Genomic DNA, 22920 nt, shown 5'->3' with positions numbered 1-22920 from the left:
ACTGACTGCTGCTCTTCCTGATCTCTGCCCGTTACTGACTGTTGCTCTTCCTGATCTCTGCCTGTTAGTGTCTGACTGTTGCTCTTCCTGATCTCTGCCTGTTACTGACTGTCTGCTCTTTCTGATCTCTGCCTGTTACTGACTGTCTGCTCTTTCTGATCTCTGCCTGTTACTGACTGCTGCTCTTCCTGATCTCTGCCTGTTACTGTCTTACTGCTGCTCTTCCTGATCTCTGCTTGTTACTGACTGTTGCTCTTCCTGATCTCTGCCTGTTACTGACTGTTGCTCTTCCTGATCTCTGCCTGTTACTGACTGTTGCTCTTCCTGATCTCTGCCTGTTACTGTCTGACTGTTGCTCTTCCTGATCTCTGCCTGTTACTGACTGTCTGCTCTTTCTGATCTCTGCCTGTTACTGACTGCTGCTCTTCCTGATCTCTGCCTGTTACTGTCTGACTGCTGCTCTTCCTGATCTCTGCCTGTTACTGACTGTTGCTCTTCCTGATCTCTGCCTGTTACTGACTGTTGCTCTTCCTGATCTCTGCCTGTTACTGTCTGACTTCTGCTCTTCCTGATCTCTGCCTGTTACTGACTGTTGCTCTTCCTGATCTCTGCCTGTTACTGACTGTCTGCTCTTTCTGATCTCTGCCTGTTACTGTCTGACTGCTACTCTTCCTGATCTCTGCCTGTTACTGAATGTCTGCTCTTTCTGATCTCTGCCTGTCTACCGAAGCCTTGCACCTTCACGGATCACAGTTGAATACCACAGTTGTGTTCCACATGGGAGGTTTCACTGTGAGGTTAATAAGAACTAGACTTTGCTCACATCTCAGGTCTGCCAACCAGTTTCCTTACTAGGAGGTGTAATTGTGGGACCAATTTAAAATCCCACTCCATTTTAATTTCACTCCAAACCAGGTTCTCTTCTAGAAGACAGACAGAGAGAAAGCTACAAAAGCAGGGGTATTTATTCACAAGAGTTCTGTAAAAGTTAGGGAGCGTGACCCAGAGGGGTTCTATATACTGCTAGATCCACTACAGATAGCGCCTTCGGATGTCTGCTGGTATATACTTCATGGCCTCTGCGCTCCTATTATTCATTGGATGTCAAGTAGAGAGATGTCAGAGGTCAGCGGGACATCATTCGTACAAACTCTGCAGAGGGAGAGGAGGTGAGTGTGGTTATAGTGCATCGGCAGTAGGGGGCAGCAGTAAGTATGGGGTAGTAATATTCTGTAGGTAAGATCTTACCTTCAAAATCCACCGTCCCATCCCCATTGAGATCAGCCTCCCGCACTACGTCAGCAATCTCGCTGTTGGTCAGTTTCTCTCCCAGAAGTCTTTGCATGGCCTGCTGTAGTTCGTCCAGAGTGATCTCCCCATCACCATTGGCATCAAACTGTGAAGTCATCAGAGAGACAGAGGTCAACCATTGTGATACATACAGCCAGCAGTGTCGTCCAATCAGTGGCCCACAGATGCCATATCCCGCATCACGGCTGTTATGTTTGTGGATGACTGGTACTGCATGTGGAGTTGTACAGGGCACTGCTGGTGTCTGCAGTGACTGGTGCTACAGGTGGTGTTGTACAGGGCACTGCTGGTGTCTGTGGTGACTGGTGCTACAGGTGGTGTTGTACAGGGCACTGCTGGTGTCTGTGGTGACTGGTGCTACAGGTGTTGTACAGGGCACTGCTGGTGTCTGTGGTGACTGGTGCTACAGGTGGTGTACAGGGCACTGCTGGTGTCTGCGGTCACTGGTGCTACAGGTGGTGTTGTACAGGGCACTGCTGGTGTCTGCGGTCACTGGTGCTACAGGTAGTGTTGTACAGGGCACTGCTGTTGTCTGCGGTGACTGGTGCTACAGGTGGTGTTGTACAGGGCACTGCTGGTGTCTGTGGTGACTGGTGCTATAGGTGGTGTTGTACAGGGCACTGCTGGTGTCTGCGGTGACTGGTACTACAGGTGGTGTACAGGGCACTGCTGGTGTCTGCGGTGACTGGTGCTACAGGCGGTGTTGTACAGGACACTGCTGGTGTCTGTGGTGACTGGTGCTACATGTGGTGTTGTACAGGGCACTGCTGGTGTCTGCGGTGACTGGTGCTACATGTGGTGTTGTACAGGGCACTGCTGGTGTCTGTGGTGACTGGTGCTACATGTGGTGTTGTACAGGGCACTGCTGGTGTCTGTGGTGACTGGTGCTACAGGTGGTGTTGTACAGGGCACTGCTGGTGTCTGCGGTGACTGGTGCTGACTGGTGCTACAGGTGGTGGTGTACAGGGCACTGCTGGTGTCTGCGGTGACTGGTGTTACAGGTGGTGTTGTACAGGGCACTGCTGGTGTCTGCGGTGACTGGTACTATAGGTGGTGTTGTACAGGGCACTGCTGGTGTCTGCGGTGACTGGTGCTACAGGTGGTGTTGTACAGGGCACTGCTGGTGTCTGCGATGACTGGTATTACAGGTGTTGTACAGGGCACTGCTGGTGTCTGTGGTGACTGTGCTACAGGTGGTGTTGTACAGGGCACTGCTGGTGTCTGCGGTGACTGGTGCTACAGGTGGTGTTGTACAGGGCACTGCTGGTGTCTGCGGTGACTGGTACTATAGGTGGTGTTGTACAGGGCACTGCTGGTGTCTGTGGTGACTGGTGCTACATGTGGTGTTGTGCAGGGCACTGCTGGTGTCTGTGGTGACTGGTGCTATAGGTGGTGTTGTACAGGGCAATGCTGGTGTCTGCGGTGACTGGTGCTATAGGTGGTGTTGTACAGGGCACTGCTGGTGACTGGTGCTACAGGTGGTGTTGTACAGGGAACTGCTGGTGTCTGCGGTGACTGGTGCTACAGGTGGTGTTGTACAGGGCACTGCTGGTGTCTGTGGTGACTGATGCTACAGGTGGTGTTGTACAGGGCACTGCTGGTGTCTGCGGTGACTGGTGCTACAGGTGGTGTTGTACAGGGCAATGCTGGTGTCTGCGGTGACTGGTGCTATAGGTGGTGTTGTACAGGGCACTGCTGATGACTGGTGCTACAGGTGGTGTTGTGCAGGGCACTGCTGGTTTCTGCGGTGACTGGTGCCACAGGTGGTGTTGTGCAGGGCACTGCTGGTGTCTGTGGTGACTGGTGCTATAGGTGGTGTTGTACAGGGCACTGCTGGTGTCTGTGGTGACTGGTGCTACATGTGGTGTTGTGTAGGGCACTGCTAGTGGCTGTGGTGACTGGTGCTATAGGTGGTGTTGTACAGGGCACTGCTGGTGTCTGTGGTGACTGGTGCTACTGGTGGTGTTGTGCAGGGCACTGCTGGTGTCTGTGGTGGGGCACTGCTGGTGTCTGCGGTCACTGGTGCTACAGGTGGTGTTGTACAGGGCACTGCTGGTGTCTGTGGTGACTGGTGCTACAGGTGGTGTTGTACAAGGAACTGGTGGTGTCTGCGGTGACTGGTGCTACAGAAGGTGTTGTACAGGGCAATGCTGGTGTCTGCGGTGACTGGTGCTATAGGTGGTGTTGTACAGGGCACTGCTGGTGTCTGCGGTGACTGGTGCTACAGGTGGTGTTGTACAGGGCACTGCTGGTGTCTGCGGTGACTGGTGCTACAGAAGGTGTTGTACAGGGCAATGCTGGTGTCTGCGGTGACTGGTGCTATAGGTGGTGTTGTACAGGGCACTGCTGGTGACTGGTGCTACAGGTGGTGTTGTGCAGGGCACTGCTGGTGTCTGCGGTGACTGGTGCTACAGGTGGTGTTGGACAGGGCACTGCTGGTGTTTGTGGAGTACAGCACACTGTACCACCACTGCAAGGACCACCATGGAAGAGTATCATCAGCAAAGGCTCATGTTTGCCATGCCATGGTAGGACATCCCTCATTGCAAACCCTGTTACATTACTGCCACCACAGGATGGTGATAAAAGATGAAAGTCATAAACACATGCTACTACGGACCATAGCCTTGGATGTGTCATAGAACAACCACCCATCTACAGTATACCGAGGGCTGGAACACCATAAACAACCATCAGGCAGCAGCACACCCCACACCTACCATGTCTACATCCCTATCTCCATACATAGTGTAATATGTGTTTATCTCGAGCCTAACGTGACCTGCTCCGGTACTGTCATGTCCTCTAACCTCCTTGAAGGCATCTCTGAGCTCCTTCACACCAATCATCCCAGCTGTCTCCTCCAGCAGCTTAGGGGTCATCAAGTCAACAAAGTCCTGGAAATCCACCCGACCTCCAACTGGAGGAGAAAGGGGGTAAATAAGAAGAATGACTATGGGGAGGGACCGTGCAGAAGGAAGGAGATATGGAAGAGAGGAACAAGCATAAAGAAACATTGGCCCTTATTTTGATTGAGTCGACAACCATCGGAGGATGGGGGAGGTTCCCACAGATGGGGTATTGTTCACATGAAACATCCATTCTCGGATCCTTCACTCGGCGTCTTACCGCATACGGACGGTGTGAGCGATCCGTACGGTAGTCGGGGCTAAGAACACTCGGTGGCCATCCCAAAATACACATCCGTCCGAGTCAACTAGAATAAGGGCCATTATAAACATTGAGACCCAGCTATCCCACGGAGCACCATTACTAAGTAGGATTATATTCTAGAATGGACCCACTGCAACGGCCAATGGTGGACCTCACAGTACTTACGGTTCATGTTGATCTGCTGAGACAGCTCTATCAGTTCCATCTCCGTGGGCATGTATCCCATGATCCGCATAAGGTTCCCCAGGTCCTTGCAGGTGATGTACCCATCCTTGTCCTTGTCAAACTCCACAAAGGCCTCGCGTAGCTCTACAAGGACCAGACGGATGTGCAAGACATTAATGACCAAATGGACAGAACGCAGATATGGACTCTACAAAGAGCATTATTTATATGTATTACTCCTACGCCAACTATCCAAGGTGTGGTTACCTAGGAGATTGCAGGCATATGTTGTGCCCCCTACTGGTCAGTATAGGGATATTAGTCATTGAGACTATAGGCCACCTGCTATTATTATACGTAGCACAGATGGTGACAAGGTTAGGAGATCATTCACGGCTGTATACAGATGTGTCTTCATACATGTAGCCTCAATAGGTCAAGCGTCGCAAGATACATCTAGCAATGTAGTTCTGCCGCGTCCAGCTGTTCTGTTTGTGTGAATAAGACGCACACTACACTCTGGGCCCGATTCAGTGGGCAATTAACGATGCACTGTGCATGCATACAGTTCAAAGTACACATGTGCGAAGCTGCCCTGCAAGTAACTCCAGCAACTGTTCGCTGGCCGTTAGAAGGTGATTGGGAGTGGGCATGTGGGTTGGAAACTGTCTGGTTTTTGGGCATGCCAGAACAACAGCTGGGAGTGTCGGGGAAAATGCAGGCATGCCAAGCCTTCATAGGGGAGGGTTTGTGATGTCAGCTCCATCCCGGATGTGCCTGTTTATCATCCCAGCGGGGAGAGATTAAGCAATTTGGGACTATTTACATTAGAAAAGAGACGTTTAAGTGGAGACATGCTCAACATGTACAAGTATATCAAGGGCCAATATAAGGAACTGTCACACACCCTCTTTTCTACTAGAAAGGAATCTAGGACGCGAGGGCATGAGTATAGATTAGAAGAAAAAAGATTTCATTCAGCTAGTAGAAAGAATTTCTTTACGGTCAGAACAGTCAAACTCTGGAACTCTCTTCCCAGAGAGGTGGTAACGGCTGGCTCATTAAATGCGTTCAAGGCAAAGTTGGACAAACATTTACTGGAGAAAAACATCCATGGGTACAAATAAGAAATATAATTTGTCTGTAAAATACCAGAACCTACCGAATCAGCAATGGATATCCATACCAGGTTGAACTAGATGGACGCAAGTCTTTTTTCAGCCTTACCTACTATGTAACTATGTAACTAAGTCTATGACTGGCGCACTAAAAATCATTAGATGATGGATTCTAGACATATTTGCATGGGTGAGAACGGATGTGCACCCTTACACAGCCATTCGTACAGGGAGCACATTCATTCGCAAGGCGGGATTTCACTGGAGGAATGCAGCGGCTTAACTGATCACTGGCTGCTGTGAATTCGCAGCCCTGCGATCAGGTCTGAATGACCCCTCAGTGCGGCTGCGTAGCCCATACGCTGGTGCGCAGTGAATGGAGACACAGCTGTAGAGTAGGATTACAGACCAGACGTGTTTCTAGGCTGGAGAGTCTGTATCGTACCATTGGAAATACTCCTTACTGCGGCTGACACGTCTGGTGACGCAGCAGCTGGAAGACTCAGCGCTCGTCACCAGAAGATACTGTAGGATGTGGCGAAAATATTCTGTTATATTACTGCTGCCTTCAGGCTAAAATAGAGACCGGTAAAAACTGTGCAGCGTCAACAGTGGTTCAATAAAGTTACATTGTACGAATATATATATTCCCACTAACTAGATGCTGACTGAGCTCTGTGACTCACAAGTAGGTTAGATACATCTTTCTTATGTTCCTATTTTCCACCAGAAGGCCATAGATGCCTCAGTACACTGCCATTAATCTGCAAATCATTCTATTATCAGCAGTGACAGAATGCACCAACCAACCTTCTTTCTATCTATCTATCTATCTATCTATCTATCTATCTATCTATCTATCGTCACTGTGCTGCAACTAACCTCCTACATAAACCGATAATTGTCCCCATATTCTATGGTAACGACACGCAGAACGCTATTGTGACGCGATTCTCTCATTGGACGTTTCTTGGAGGACTACATTTTCTGAGAATATCTATCTTCTCTCTCCAAAACTTTCGATCTGCGCTTTTGCATTCGATATCTATTTACAATCATGGTACATTGTACACATTTGATTTACTGGATGGAATTCGATATTTCCTTTCCTGAACAGTCTATTTTTCTTTTTGATATAGAGAAAACGGGAGCGCGCATCAAATCGAATGCAGATCGAAAGCATCTTAAAAACCATTCGATTTCGATTTGATTTTGCTTCTATACGCAAAATCGAATTGAAAACCTGTCAAAATCGAAGAGTTTGTACACCCCTATAGATAGATAGATAGATAGATAGATAGATAGATAATAGAACAGATACGTACTAAATAGATAGCTAGATAAATACATACACACAGACAGACAGACATATATACAGACAGATATGTCTACTCCATCTCTCCAGAACTATACTAGTTACCTTCAATCTCGTCGGTTCCTAGTTCCCGGTACTGTGAAATGAGAAGAGATAAGGAGATGTTACACACTAGTTACCCCCCTATTGTATATCCCTGCCCTCTGCTCCCCCATGTGTAGGGTGACACTAATGGGGTCAGGGCCATCTTAACAGCAGTGTGGGCCCCTGGGCAAAGCAATGCACTGGGGCCCTTACCCATTCTCCCCTCCTAGGGGTGGGGGGTGCTATCAGCAGCAGCTTTGATGTCCCACGGGTGGCAGGGGGTGCTCTATCTTCCACTCAACATGTAGGACCTGGAGCAGAAACTTCTGCTAATTACTCCTTTACTGCACAGGTGGTGGGAGGGTGAACCCTAACGTGTGGAAGGGGGCACTGAGCTGAATGAAGGGTCCCTTGTAAATGGCTTCCAGGGAGGTAGGGGGTGTTTTATACGCAGGGGAGGGTTGGATAATGGAGTGGTCTTAACCCCTTCCCGTCATTTGACGTACATTTACGTCATGGTCGGGATGTACTTCCCGACACATGGCATAAATGTACGTCATGTTTTTAAACTGTCACCGCGTCTACAGACGCGGTGACAGAGGGACGATGTCTGCTGTCCCTGACAGCAGACATCTTCCCTCATTGCCCAGGGGGGGCACCGATGCCCCCCCCCCCTCAGCGATCGCTGCGATTGGCTGTTCAAACGTGAACAGCCAAAAGCAGCGTTTACTGTGTTATGTGTATAATTTTGACTCTGCTGCCCCCTAGTGTCCAAAAAAATTAAAAGCAGGTTGAAATAATGATGTAATAATAAAGTATACATATGGTCTATGTTAGTTATTAACTATTTTGAGTGGTATGATTATTTGTCTCACAAGCAGAAAATTTTACATTTTGCAAATTGCTAAATGTTCAATTTTTTTACGACATTTTGGTATTTTTCACAAAAAAAACCAGACTGTATCGACCAAAATTTACCACTAACTTAAAATACAATGTGTCACGAGAAAACAATCTCAAAATCACTGGGATAAGTAAAAGCAATAAAAAGTTATCCCCACAAAAAGTGATACATGTCAGATTTGAAAAAAAGGCCTCTGTCAGGAAGGCAAAAACAGGCTGCGTCGGTAAGGGGTTAATATTCGTCATTTTTCGGTGGAAGGGCAGCTTGTTTGACTGCAGATAACGCCATTATCTGGAAATAGATTTCTTAGCCTTCAATAGTATAAAAACCTAGAGTCCCAACTTTCAGGAGGTGCTGGGGACTTAGGGATCAGAGATCAGGAGCCAGAGCAATCCATTGACAAAAATATAAAACTGTACACCAGACGTTTGGAGCTGGAGCAGGGACCGGCTGCTGGAAGGCTGATATCTCCAGTTCTGGGCATAATAGAGACAAGCCACTAGTGTTGGCAGAAAGGGGAGAGTCCCAACTTTTGGAATATACTCTCAGAAAATCTCTAAGTCAGACAGAACCTGAGAAATATGACTGGGAATTGCAATTAACAGGTCGGATGTGGACTGCTGCTTTGAAGTTGGATATCTCCAGTTCCCCAGTGCCGATTTAAAAAATTCTGGTATCCCTGGAAAAAGGGGATCCTCAGCTATCAGCATAGGGCCCTATACACCTGGGGCCCCTGGGCAAGTGCCCATTAAGCCCATACGAAAAGACGACCCTGAATGGGGTAGTCATACAGTCATAGTCAATTTGTGGGTCTCCAAGAAGGGGGCAGGGCTAAATCGACGCGGTTTGCATATCTAGCCCCACCCTCTCAGCCGAAAAGCTGTGAAGCACGGTAATTTAAACTCTGCCACCAGGGAAAATCGGGGGTGCACCGGTATCCGGGAGGGTTACCATCCTTTCCGGGGGGCCGGGAGGGGGACCTGATTTTTGGGACCCTCCCGGACAGTATTATGTGGATAAGATAGAGAGGTGGAGTGGGCACAGTTACGGGGGCATCATCCAGCTGTGCAGAAGGGCGGGTAGAGGAGGATGGGAATTGTTCTGGGACCTTGGTTGAGGCAGATAACAATTATTACTGACTTACTGAAATCAGGCGTCTATTTACTAAGCCTTGGAGAGAAAGCACCAGCCAATCAGCTCCTAACTGCCATTTTCCAGGCTGTGTTTGAAAAATGACACTTGGGATCTGATTGGCTGGTCCAAGGCTTAGTACATAGACAACTTGGTCTGACTGTACAGAACTGTTCTGGCATTGGGGGTGTTTCAGGGCGGGTCACTAGGCAGAGGTTGTCACCGGACCGGCTGGGCAGAATGCCGGACGAACTTGGATGTTTTTTTTAAAGAGGAACATACACTTACAATGCAGAACCATGCCTGGAAGCCATTGCCCCTTTAAAACAACATCCGAGATTGTCCGGCATCCCGCTCCATGTATCACAGCAGTAAAAGGTATATTACATATACTGATGGCAGAAAGGTATTTTAGCTGTACTTATAACATGGAAAGATATAAGTCCCATCCAGTATAGAATATATATAATACAGTGGGTATTGTCTGGGGCAGATTTATTAAGATCGGTGAAGTGGTAAAGGGTCTGGTTTTTATCACCGGCCAATCAGCTCCTACCTGTCATTTTTCAAACCAGGCCTGTAACTTCATGTTTAGGAGCTGATTGGCCGGTGATAAAAACCAGACCCTTTACCACTTCACCGAGCTTACTAAATCTGCCCCTCTGTTACTTATGGTGGAGTCTATACCGGCTTGGCACAAAGCAAGATAACGACCATCGATAACGTTATTTTCCTCCATACCTTGTAATGTGTGCGCACTATATCGTTAATGATGCTCGCTCCTGCGAGTCGCTATACCCATAACTGAATATTTGTGTAACCATATTGTAAAATGCCCCCTGTCACCAGTCCCGGGACAGCGGTCGTACTTACCCCCTGCTTCTCGGCAATGCCCTTACGCAGAAAGATACAGGCTGGACCTAGACCCTGCATGCCAGGACCGAGATCGAGAACCGGTAATGCCAGCTGAGGATCTGTTACCGTCAACTTCCGACGGAACCGCGACACCGCTCCCGCCGCCTGGTGGAAAAGAGGAAAATCAGAACGAGAAACGGAATCTGACAGAACTAAGCTTCTTATAATGTAAAATATACCTAGTTACTCATTATAGAACAAAATCTCAGACTATATCTATAATTTACTGAAATTTAAGCAACCAGGGTATGTATATAGTAGGTACTGTAGACTATGTATATAGCAGGTTAATTCTGCCTTTCTCTACCAAAGAAATACAATTATAAATTATATACACACATTACAGCCAAGAGCATAGTCTAACCTCCCAGCCAAGAGCAAAGTCTAACCTCCCAGCCAGGAGCACAGTCTAACCTCCCAGCCAGGAGCACAGTCTAACCTCCCAGCCAGGAGCACAGTCTAAACTCCCAGCCAGGAGCACAGTCTAACCTCCCAGCCAGGAGCACAGTCTAACCTCCCAGTCAGGAGACCTGTCTAACCTCCCAGCCAGGAGCACAGTCTAACCTCCCAGGCCGGGAGCACAGTCTAACCTCCCAGCCAGGAGAACAGTCTAACCTCCCAGCCAGGAGAACAGTCTAATCTAGCCAAGAGCACAGTCTAACCTCCCAGCAAGGGCACAGTCTAACCTCCCAGCCAGGAGCACAGTCTAACCTCCCAGCCAGGAGAACAGTCTAACCTCCCAGCCAGGAGCACAGTCTGACCTCCCAGCCAGGAGAACAGTCTAACCTTCCAGCCAGGAGCACAGTCTAACCTCCCAGCCAGGAGCACAGAGTCTAACCTTCCAGCCAGGAGCACAGTCTAACCTTCCAGCCAGGACCATTTCTCTGAGCTCCACATGAACATTGCACCCACCTTTCTGTAGAACCGTGACACTTCTTTCCTGGACGGAACCCCCAAATAATCCGTCAGAGAGAAACCAGAACAGGAGTGTGTGACCACAGAGACCACTTTGTGTGGACAGGAAGTAGATGGGGATAAGTGCAAGGGAATTGGGGTCACAGACTCAGCAGCGAGGGGGGAATAGTGAATGTGATACTGAAGGGAAGTGATGAAGGGGGCAGCGATAGAGAATGAGAAGAGAAGGACCTGATGCCAGGAGGCGATAGAGCCCTGGAGGTCAGGACTCGGAGGAAGAGCAGCAGAGGCTGGGAGACCTGCAGGCGACTGACGTGAGAGGAGGGATGGGATCAGCAGTGGGTATCACTGATCACAGATCACCAGACAGGGGATAATACAGATTATATCACATGTCTCCTGCCTGACATCTGCTGAATTACTGGCCCCCTCCGCTGCTCCTGGGCATCTGCAAATTAATAGCTGACCCCTTCCTTTTAGCATCTGTGACTATATAGCCCCCCTGCTTCTCTCCTATAAGCCCCCCTTTTGGGCATTTCTGCAGTGATCCCCTCCATTTCTCCTGGCCCCCTCCCTTACTCCTCTGGGCATCTGTAAATCAACATTAGATACAGAATTACCAGCTGCGTCCCAGGAATATGAGTTCTTCTACATGTAACTGCAATCACAGAAGTGGCAGCACTGAGACCAACATTACATCACCTAATGCTAATCCCAGCCAGCTGTACCATCACCCAACAGGGGTCTCTGTGGTGCTATATCTGTACAGGACACGTATAGGGGTACAGCAGGTGTAATCTCTGTACAGGACACGTATAGGGGTACAGCAGGTGTAATCTCTGTACAGGACATGTATAGGGGTACGGCAGGTGTAATCTCTGTACAGGACACGTATAGGGGTACAACAGGTGTAATCTCTGTACAGGACACGTATAGGGGTACAACAGGTGTAATCTCTGCACAGGACACGTATAGGGGTACGGCAGGAGTAATCTCTGTACAGGACATGTATAGGGGTACGGCAGGTGTAATCTCTGTACAGGACACGTATAGGGGTACAACAGGTGTAATCTCTGTACAGGACACGTATAGGGGTACAACAGGTGTAATCTCTGTACAGGACACGTATAGGGGTACAGCAGGTGTAATCTCTGTACAGGACACGTATAGGGGTACGGCAGGTGTAATCTCTGTACAGGACACGTATAGGGGTACAGCAGGTGTAATCTCTGTACAGGACACGTATAGGGGTACAGCAGGTGTAATCTCTGTACAGGACACGTATAGGGGTACAGCAGGTGTAATCTCTGTACAGGACACGTATAGGGGTACGGCAGGAGTAATCTCTGTACAGGACACGTATAGCGGTACAACAGGTGTAATCTCTGTACAGGACACGTATAGCGGTACAGCAGGTGTAATCTCTGTACAGGACACGTATAGGGGTACGGCAGGTGTAATCTCTGTACAGGACACGTATAGGGGTACGGCAGGTGTAATCTCTGTACAGGACACGTATAGGGGTACAGCAGGTGTAATCTCTGTACAGGACATGTATAGGGGTACAGCAGGTGTAATCTCTGTACAGGACATGTATAGGGTAAGGCATGTGTAATCTCTGTACAGGACACGTATAGGGGTACACCAGGTGTAATCTCTGTACAGGACATGCATAGGGGTACAGCGGGTGTAATCTCTGTACAGGACACGTATAGGGGTACGGCAGGTGTAATCTCTGTACAGGACACGTATAGGGGTACAGCGGGTGTAATCTCTGTACAGGACACGTATAGGGGTACGGCAGGTGTAATCTCTGTACAGAACATGTATAGGGGTACAACAGGTGTAATCTCTGTACAGGACATGTATAGGGGTACAGCAGGTGTAATCTCTGTACAGGACACGTATAGGGGTACAGCCAGTGTAATCTGTGTACAGGACGCGTATAGGGATCTCTGTGGTGCTATATCTGTACAGGACATGTATAGGGGTACAGCAGGTGTAATCTCTGTACAGGACATGTATAGGGGTACGGCAGGTGTAATCTCTGTACAGGACACGTATAGGGGTACGGCAGGTGTAATATCTGTACAGGACACGTATAGGGGTACAGCGGGTGTAATCTCTGTACAGGACACGTATAGGGGTACAGCAGGTGTAATCTCTGTACAGGACACGTATAGGGGTACAGCAGGTGTAATCTCTGTACAGGACACGTATAGGGGTACAGCAGGTGTAATCTCTGTACAGCACATGTATAGGGGTACAGCAGGTGTAATCTCTGTACAGGACACGTATAGCGGTACGGCAGGTGTAATCTCTGTACAGGGCACGTATAGGGGTACAGCAGGTGTAATCTCTGTACAGGACACGTATAGGGGCACAACAGGTGTAATCTCTGTAGAGGACACGTATAGGGTACAGCAGGTGTAATCTCTGTACAGGACACGTATAGGGGTACAGCGGGTGTAATTCCTGTACAGGACACGTATAGGGGTACAGCAGGTGTAATCTCTGTACAGGACACGTATAGCGGTACGGCAGGTGTAATCTCTGTACAGGACATGTATAGGGGTACAGCGGGTGTAATCTCTGTACAGGACACATATAGGGGTACAGCAGGTGTAATCTCTGTATAGGACACGTATAGGGGTACAGCAGGTGTAATCTCTGTACAGGACACGTATAGGGGTACAGCAGGTGTAATCTCTGTACAGGACACGTATAGGGGTACAGCAAGTGTAATCTCTGTACAGGACACGTATAGGGGTACAGCAGGTGTAATCTCTGTACAGGACACGTATAGGGGTACAACAGGTGTAATCTCTGTACAGGACACGTATAGGGGTACGGCAGGTGTAATCTCTGTACAGGACACGTATAGGGGTACAGCAGGTGTAATCTCTGTACAGGACACGTATAGGGGTACAACAGGTGTAATCTCTGTACAGGACACGTATAGGGGTAAAGCAGGTGTAATCTCTGTACAGGACACGTATAGGGGTACAGCAGGTGTAATCTCTGTACAGGACACGTATAGGGGTACAGCAGGTGTAATCTCTGTACAGGACACGTATAGGGGTACGGCAGGTGTAATCTCTGTACAGGACACATATAGGGGTACGGCAGGTGTAATCTCTGTACAGGACACGTATAGGGGTACAGCGGGTGTAATCTCTGTACAGGACACGTATAGGGGTACAGCAGGTGTGATCTCTGTACAGGACACGTATAGGGGTACGGCGGGTGTGATCTCTGTACAGGACACGTATAGGGGTACAGCAGGTGTGATCTCTGTACAGGACACGTATAGGGGTACAGCAGGTTTAATCTCTGTACAGGACACGTATAGGGGTACAGCAAGTGTAATCTCTGTACAGGACACGTATAGGGGTACAGCAGGTGTAATCTCTGTACAGGACACGTATAGGGGTACAACAGGTGTAATCTCTGTACAGGACACGTATAGGGGTACGGCAGGTGTAATCTCTGTACAGGACACGTATAGGGGTACAGCAGGTGTAATCTCTGTACAGGACACGTATAGGGGTACAACAGGTGTAATCTCTGTACAGGACACGTATAGGGGTAAAGCAGGTGTAATCTCTGTACAGGACACGTATAGGGGTACAGCAGGTGTAATCTCTGTACAGGACACGTATAGGGGTACAGCCGGTGTAATCTCTGTACAGGACACGTATAGGGGTACAGCAGGTGTAATCTCTGTACAGGACACGTATAGGGGTACAGCCGGTGTAATCTCTGTACAGGACACGTATAGGGGTACAGCAGGTGTAATCTCTGTACAGGACACGTATAGGGGTACAACAGGTGTAATCTCTGTACAAGACACGTATAGGGGTACAGCAGGTGTAATCTCTGTACAAGACACGTATAGGGGTACAGCAGGTGTAATCTCTGTACAGGACACGTATAGGGGTACAGCGGGTGTAATCTCTGTACAGGACACGTATATGGGTACGGCAGGTGTAATCTCTGTACAGGACACGTATAGGGGTAAAGCAGGTGTAATCTCTGTAGAGGACACGTATAGGGGTACAGCAGGTGTAATCTCTGTACAGGACATGTATAGGGGTACGGCAGGTGTAATCTCTGTACAGGACACGTATAGGGGTACGGCAGGTGTAATCTCTGTATAGGACACGTATAGGGGTACAGCAGGTGTAATCTCTGTACAGGACACGTATAGGGGTACAGCAGGTGTAATCTCTGTACAGGACACGTATAGGGGTACAGCAAGTGTAATCTCTGTACAGGACACGTATAGGGGTACAGCAGGTGTAATCTCTGTACAGGACACGTATAGGGGTACAACAGGTGTAATCTCTGTACAGGACACGTATAGGGGTACGGCAGGTGTAATCTCTGTACAGGACACGTATAGGGGTACAGCAGGTGTAATCTCTGTACAGGACACGTATAGGGGTACAACAGGTGTAATCTCTGTACAGGACACGTATAGGGGTAAAGCAGGTGTAATCTCTGTACAGGACACGTATAGGGGTACAGCAGGTGTAATCTCTGTACAGGACACGTATAGGGGTACGGCAGGTGTAATCTCTGTACAGGACACATATAGGGGTACGGCAGGTGTAATCTCTGTACAGGACACGTATAGGGGTACAGCAGGTGTAATCTCTGTACAGGACACGTATAGGGGTACAGCAGGTGTAATCTCTGTACAGGACACGTATAGGGGTACGGCGGGTGTAATCTCTGTACAGGACACGTATAGGGGTACAGCAGGTGTAATCTCTGTACAGGACACGTATAGGGGTACAGCAGGTGTAATCTCTGTACAGGACACGTATAGGGGTACAGCAAGTGTAATCTCTGTACAGGACACGTATAGGGGTACAGCAGGTGTAATCTCTGTACAGGACACGTATAGGGGTACAACAGGTGTAATCTCTGTACAGGACACGTATAGGGGTACGGCAGGTGTAATCTCTGTACAGGACACGTATAGGGGTACAGCAGGTGTAATCTCTGTACAGGACACGTATAGGGGTACAACAGGTGTAATCTCTGTACAGGACACGTATAGGGGTAAAGCAGGTGTAATCTCTGTACAGGACACGTATAGGGGTACAGCAGGTGTAATCTCTGTACAGGACACGTATAGGGGTACAGCCGGTGTAATCTCTGTACAGGACACGTATAGGGGTACAGCAGGTGTAATCTCTGTACAGGACACGTATAGGGGTACAGCCGGTGTAATCTCTGTACAGGACACGTATAGGGGTACAGCAGGTGTAATCTCTGTACAGGACACGTATAGGGGTACAACAGGTGTAATCTCTGTACAAGACACGTATAGGGGTACAGCAGGTGTAATCTCTGTACAGGACACGTATAGGGGTACAGCGGGTGTAATCTCTGTACAGGACACGTATAGGGGTACGGCAGGTGTAATCTCTGTACAGGACACGTATAGGGGTAAAGCAGGTGTAATCTCTGTAGAGGACACGTATAGGGGTACAGCAGGTGTAATCTCTGTACAGGACACGTATAGGGGTACGGCAGGTGTAATCTCTGTACAGGACACGTATAGGGGTACGGCAGGTGTAATCTCTGTACAGGACACGTATAGGGGTACGGCAGGTGTAATCTGTACAGGACACGTATAGGGGTACAGCAGGTGTAATCTCTGTACAGGACACATATAGGGGTACAGCCGGTGTAATCTCTGTACAGGACACATATAGGGGTACAGCAGGTGTAATCTCTGTACAGGACACGTATAGCGGTACGGCAGGTGTAATCTCTGTACAGGACACGTATAGGGGTACGGCAGGTGTAATCTCTGTACAGGACACGTATAGGGATACAACAGGTTTAATCTCTGTACAGGACACGTATAGGGGTACAGCAGGTGTAATCTCTGTACAGGACATGTATAGGGGTACAGCAGGTGTAATCTCTGTACAGGACATGTATAGGGGTACGGCAGGTGTAATCTCTGTACAGGACACGTATAGGGGTACAGCAGGTGTAATCTCTGTACAGGACACGTATAGGGTAAGGCATGTGTAATCTCTGTACAGGACACGTATCGGGGTACACCAGGTGTAATCTCTGTACAGGACACGTATAGGGGTACGGCAGGTGTAATCTCTGTACAGGACACGTATAGGGGTACAGCAGGTGTAATCTCTGTACAGGACATGTATAGGGGTACAGCAGGTGTAATCTCTGTACAGGACATGTATAGGGGTACGGTAGGTGTAATCTCTGTACAGGACACGTATAGGGGTACAGCAGGTGTAATCTCTGTTTAGGACACATATAGCGGTACGGCAGGTGTAATCTCTGTACAGGACACGTATAGGGGTACAGCAGGTGTAATCTCTGTACAGGACACGTATAGGGGTACAACAGGTGTAATCTCTGTACAGGACATGTATAGGGGTACAGCAGGTGTAATCTCTGTACAGGACACGTATAGGGGTACATCAGGTGTAATCTCTGTACAGGACACGTATAGGGGTACAGCAGGTGTAATCTCTATTCAGGACACGTATAGGGGTACAGCGGGTGTAATTCCTGTACAGGACACGTATAGGGTACAGCAGGTGTAATCTCTGTCCAGGACACGTATAGGGGTACAGCAGGTGTAATCTCTATTCAGGACACGTATAGGGGTACAGCGGGTGTAATTCCTGTACAGGACACGTATAGGGTACAGCAGGTGTAATCTCTGTACAGGATCCGTATAGCGGTACAGCAGATGTAATCTCTGTACAGCACATGTATAGGGGTACAGCAGGTGTAATCTCTGTACAGGACACGTATAGGGGTACGGCAGGTGTAATTCCTGTACTAGGATACATGGATACTTATGTTACTGGGATACATGTATACTTATGTTACTGGGATACATGGATACTTATGTTACTGGGATACATGGATACTTATGTTACTAGGATACATGGATACTTATGTTACTAGGATACATGGCTACTTACTGTATGTTACTGGGATACATGGATACTTATTGTATGTTACTAGGATACATGGATACTTATGTTACTGGGATACATGGATACTTACTGTATGTTACTAGGATACATGGATACTTACATAACTTTTGTTACTACATACTTTGATGCTTACATTACTAGGATACTTTGATGCTTACGTTACTAGGATACTTTGATGCTAACGTTACTAGGATACTTTGTTGCTTACATTACTAGGATACTTTGATGGTAACGTTACTAGGATACTTTGTTGCTTACATTACTAGGATACTTTGATGCTAATGTTACTAGGATACTTTGATGCTTACGTTACTAGGATACTTTGATGCTTACGTTACTAGGATACTTTGATGCTAACGTTACTAGGATACTTTGTTGCTTACATTACTAGGATACTTTGATGCTAATGTTACTAGGATACTTTGATGCTTACGTTACTAGGATACTTTGATGCTAACGTTACTAGGATACTTTGATGCTAACGTTACTAGGATACTTTGTTGCTTACATTACTAGGATACTTTGATGGTAACGTTACTAGGATACTTTGATGCTAATGTTACTAGGATACTTTGATGCTTACGTTACTAGGATACTTTGATGCTAACGTTACTAGGATACTTTGATGCTAACGTTACTAGGATACTTTGTTGCTTACATTACTAGGATACTTTGATGCTAATGTTACTAGGATACTTTGATGCTTACGTTACTAGGATATTTTGATGCTAACGTTACTAGGATACTTTGATGCTAACGTTACTAGGATACTTTGATGCTTACGTTACTAGGATACTTTGATGCTTACATTACTAGGATACTTTGATGCTAACGTTACTAGGATACTTTGATGCTTACGTTACTAGGATATTTTGATGCTTACGTTACTAGGATACTTTGATGCTTACGTTACTAGGATACTTTGATGCTTACGTTACTAGGATACTTTGATACTTATGTTACTAGGATACATGGCTACTTACTGTATGTTACTGGGATACATGGATACTTATGTTACTAGGATACATGGCTACTTACTGTATGTTACTGGGATACATGGATACTTATTGTATGTTACTAGGATACATAGATACTTATGTTACTGGGATACATGGATACTTACTGTATGTTACTAGGATACATGGATACTTACATAACTTTTGTTACTACATACTTTGATGCTTACATTACTAGGATACTTTGATGCTTACGTTACTAGGATACTTTGATGCTAACGTTACTAGGATACTTTGTTGCTTACATTACTAGGATACTTTGATGGTAACGTTACTAGGATACTTTGTTGCTTACATTACTAGGATACTTTGATGCTAATGTTACTAGGATACTTTGATGCTTACGTTACTAGGATACTTTGATGCTTACGTTACTAGGATACTTTGATGCTAACGTTACTAGGATACTTTGTTGCTTACATTACTAGGATACTTTGATGCTAATGTTACTAGGATACTTTGATGCTTACGTTACTAGGATACTTTGATGCTAACGTTACTAGGATACTTTGATGCTAACGTTACTAGGATACTTTGTTGCTTACATTACTAGGATACTTTGATGGTAACGTTACTAGGATACTTTGATGCTAATGTTACTAGGATACTTTGATGCTTACGTTACTAGGATACTTTGATGCTAACGTTACTAGGATACTTTGATGCTAACGTTACTAGGATACTTTGTTGCTTACATTACTAGGATACTTTGATGCTAATGTTACTAGGATACTTTGATGCTTACGTTACTAGGATATTTTGATGCTAACGTTACTAGGATACTTTGATGCTAACGTTACTAGGATACTTTGATGCTTACGTTACTAGGATACTTTGATGCTTACATTACTAGGATACTTTGATGCTAACGTTACTAGGATACTTTGATGCTTACGTTACTAGGATATTTTGATGCTTACGTTACTAGGATACTTTGATGCTTACGTTACTAGGATACTTTGATGCTTACGTTACTAGGATACTTTGATACTTATGTCCTCAGAGACATGGATGTAATTAGTTGCAGGAACGCAGATGGACCGGTTCTATTAGGGAATGATACAAATTGCATAGTTTGGTGGGGCAGAAATACACAAAGACAATGACGGGATAGATTGCGAGCTTCTTGGCAAGCTGTCACACTTACGTTTGGCATCCCCTCCATATGCATGCATTGGCCTTGGTTCCCTGTATTTCCCATTCCGCCACGACCAGTCTTCACCTCATTGGATGGTCTCTTTCCTGGAAGCAAGGCATGCTGGTCTTCTCACTAAGCCCCAATGAGTGAGTGTGCACCACCCTCCGCACGCTGCATATGTCACTGGTGGAATGGACACTCAGCTGAAGGCATAGGACCATTGGCCAATGGAGGTCACCACTGTAGAGTGTGAGGGGACATCTGATGGCGTCGGTGTCTGCTGGGCTATGACATCCACCCTGGGCCACACTGCACGTGAAAGGGACATAGATGAGGCAGATAGATGGGAGGGGGGGTATAGTGACAGAGGCAGATGGACTGCCCAACGCTAAAGCAGGAGCTGTGAGGATTAGCAGATGACAGTTCACAGCTTCATATAATAACCGGACTTGGCCAAACCGATTAACTTATTTGGAACTACATTCAGCAGCTGGTAACCTTGCTCCAGCCGGTGATCCTGCTAAATATCTGACCTGCTGGTGTGGGAATTAACGCGGTCACTGAGCCAACATGTCACCAAATGCTCAGTCCAGGAACCCGATCTGAGATTACCGAGGTCTATTCCAGCAACCTGAATCCTACAGAGGTGACACGTTCACTTTCAGGATGCAGGAACCTGCCCTGCACCTCTCTCATTCAAGGTTAATATTGTGCCCAAAACCATGCAGAGGTGGCACGATCACTGGTTACCAGACTATGTGGCCTGTTTATCAAGAGGTTCCTAACTGTGGCCTGCTTTGTTTTTTTCGTTTTCTTTTTTAAATCTCCATTTAACGTGGAAATAAAAAAAATCTGCCGCTGATGCAATGGATAAAATATGATATTTTGGAAATGCCACAGATTGGTGCAGGATTCCAAGCAAGATAAATGTCAAAAATAAAAATGCAGAAATGATTGGCAATATAACAAGAGATGACAAGAAAAGGTGACCAGCAGATAATAACACACTTCCAGTGGCGTAGAAAATACATTTTTCTCCCCCCTGCCCAAAAACTTTCCCCCTCTCAGAGCAGGAGCCGCTCATTACATATGCCCCGGGGCGGGGACCCGCTCATTCAATATGCACTGCGCTGGGTCCCCGCTCATTAGATATGTACAGGATGGGACCAGCTCAGCGCTCACTGCTGCCTGGGTCGCCTGCCAGTTCAGCCAGCGGAGACCACCACAGACCCCGATGGCGTCACTCCCCCAAGCCGCTGCGGGGTCTGCCACATATGTAGCTATGCCACTGTTCCCTTCACAACTTCCACCGGTTGCGTTCCATTTGGCGGCCATATTGTAAAATCAGAGAACAGTTTCCTGTATCCTAATCAATTTAATCTGTTCCTTCTTTTGAAGCAGATACAGTCGCTAGGACAACCTACATTAGGTTGACCACTAAAGGTCGAAAGGTCAACACATGAAATAGGTTGACACGGCTAAGGTCAACAGGGTCGGAAGGTTGAAAATGGAAAGGTCAGCAGTCACATAGTCGACATGATCACGGAACTGCTTTAAGAATCTCCTGTATCTGTGCCCATCTTGGGTGGCGAAATAACCTGATTGGTCATAATGCCCTGCTTGGAGCGAATCCCAAGCCAGGAGGGGATCAGACGGCCCACACAGCCGCAGGTCAGCTGGCTGATTGGTCTCCTCACAAGTCACTGGTGGAGGGGGATCATGGCAACCCCAGACCTGTGCCTGGGCTTTGTAGCCTCGGTGTCATCATTGACTCCTCCCTCTCTTTCACCCCCCACATTTGTGCTCTCTCACAGTCTTGCCGCTTTCACCTACGCAACATCTCACGCATCAGACCATTCCCCTCCACTGACGCGACCAAAATTCTCATTCACTCTCTTGTCATCTCCCGCCTTGACTACTGCAACATCCTTCTCTCTGGGCTACCTCTCACCCGCCTCGCACCTCTCCAATCCATTCTAAACGCTGCTGCTAGGCTCATCTTCCTCTCCCGCCGCTCTACCTCCGCCTCCTCCCTCTGTTTATCTCTTCACTGGCTCTCCATTCCTTTCCGAGTTCTCTTTAAACTCCTCACCACCACCTACAAGGCTCTCTCCTCCTCCACAGCTCCCTACCTCTCTTCACTGATCTCTATCCACACTCCCTCCCGTCCTCTTCGCTCCATCGCTGACCGCCGACTGACCTCTCACCTAATCACCTCCTCCCACTCCCGTGTCCAAGATTTCTCTCGCGCTGCCCCCCTGCACTGGAACAACCTCCCGCTACCCATCAGGCTTTCTGATTCCTTCAAGCGCTCCCTCAAAACCCACTTTTTTCGACTAGCCTATCCCTCCTCCTAACCTCTTTTGATCCTCCTATCCTGCCTCCGTTCCCCTCCGTTCCTACTTATCCTGTTGTTTTTCGTTCGTCCACCCACCTATTTTTAGTATGTTAACTCTTATGAGTAGGGTCCTCCTTCCTCACGTACTCACCCTACCTCATTACCTCACCTGTGCTCCTGTCCTGTTCTTCCCTTCCTCTACCTCATCTTCAGTCTCCTCGACAATTTCCACACCTACTTCTGAACTGATGCTGATTTTAGTTCTACCAGCTATACCCCTATTTATACTGTATTTTTCAACACACCCTGTACGTTACCTTGTAATTTGTTTTTTGTTTGCTATGTACGGCACTGCGGACACTTTGCAGCGCCTTATAAATAAACGTACTACT

The 22920-nt window shown here is 47.5% G+C and overlaps 1 protein-coding gene across 2 annotated transcripts; it reads right to left on the bottom strand.

Annotated features, from left to right (window-relative positions):
• Positions 1-855: 855 nt before the first annotated feature.
• On the bottom strand, positions 856-20486 carry LOC146021384 (calcium-binding protein 5-like). Of its 2 annotated transcripts, none has more exons than XM_083155169.1 (7): positions 20200-20486; positions 10076-10222; positions 7189-7219; positions 4651-4794; positions 4122-4231; positions 1249-1396; positions 856-1152 (listed from the first exon to the last, which is right to left on the bottom strand). In XM_083155169.1, the coding sequence occupies exons 1-7, from the start codon at positions 20251-20253 to the stop codon at positions 1127-1129; spliced, it is 660 nt and encodes a 219-aa protein (XP_083011295.1). In that variant the 5' UTR covers positions 20254-20486; the 3' UTR covers positions 856-1126. The 2 variants fall into 2 exon arrangements, with proteins under 2 accessions (XP_083011295.1, XP_083011296.1); XM_083155170.1 differs by lacking the exon at positions 20200-20486 and adding an exon at positions 11030-11351.
• Positions 20487-22920: the final 2434 nt, after the last annotated feature.

This window comes from Crinia signifera, chromosome 7, assembly GCF_055691185.1.
Source record: "Crinia signifera chromosome 7, ASM5569118v1, whole genome shotgun sequence".
Taxonomy (NCBI): Eukaryota; Metazoa; Chordata; class Amphibia; order Anura; family Myobatrachidae; genus Crinia; species Crinia signifera.
Note: the sequence above shows the minus strand (reverse complement) of the source record. Positions and strands in the feature narration are given on the sequence as shown.

Bases quoted from the DNA above. Each gene is read 5' to 3' on its own strand.
- LOC146021384 (XM_083155169.1), bottom strand. From the start codon at position 20,253: ATGGGAAATACAGGGAACCAAGGCCAATGCATGCATATGGAGGGGATG. The intron at 10,223-20,199 runs GTAAGTGTGACA...CTTTTCCACCAG, and splicing joins ATATGGAGGGGATGCCAAAC to GCGGCGGGAGCGGTGTCGCG. The intron at 1,397-4,121 runs GTTAGAGGACAT...ATGACTTCACAG, and splicing joins TCAGAGATGCCTTCAAGGAG to TTTGATGCCAATGGTGATGG.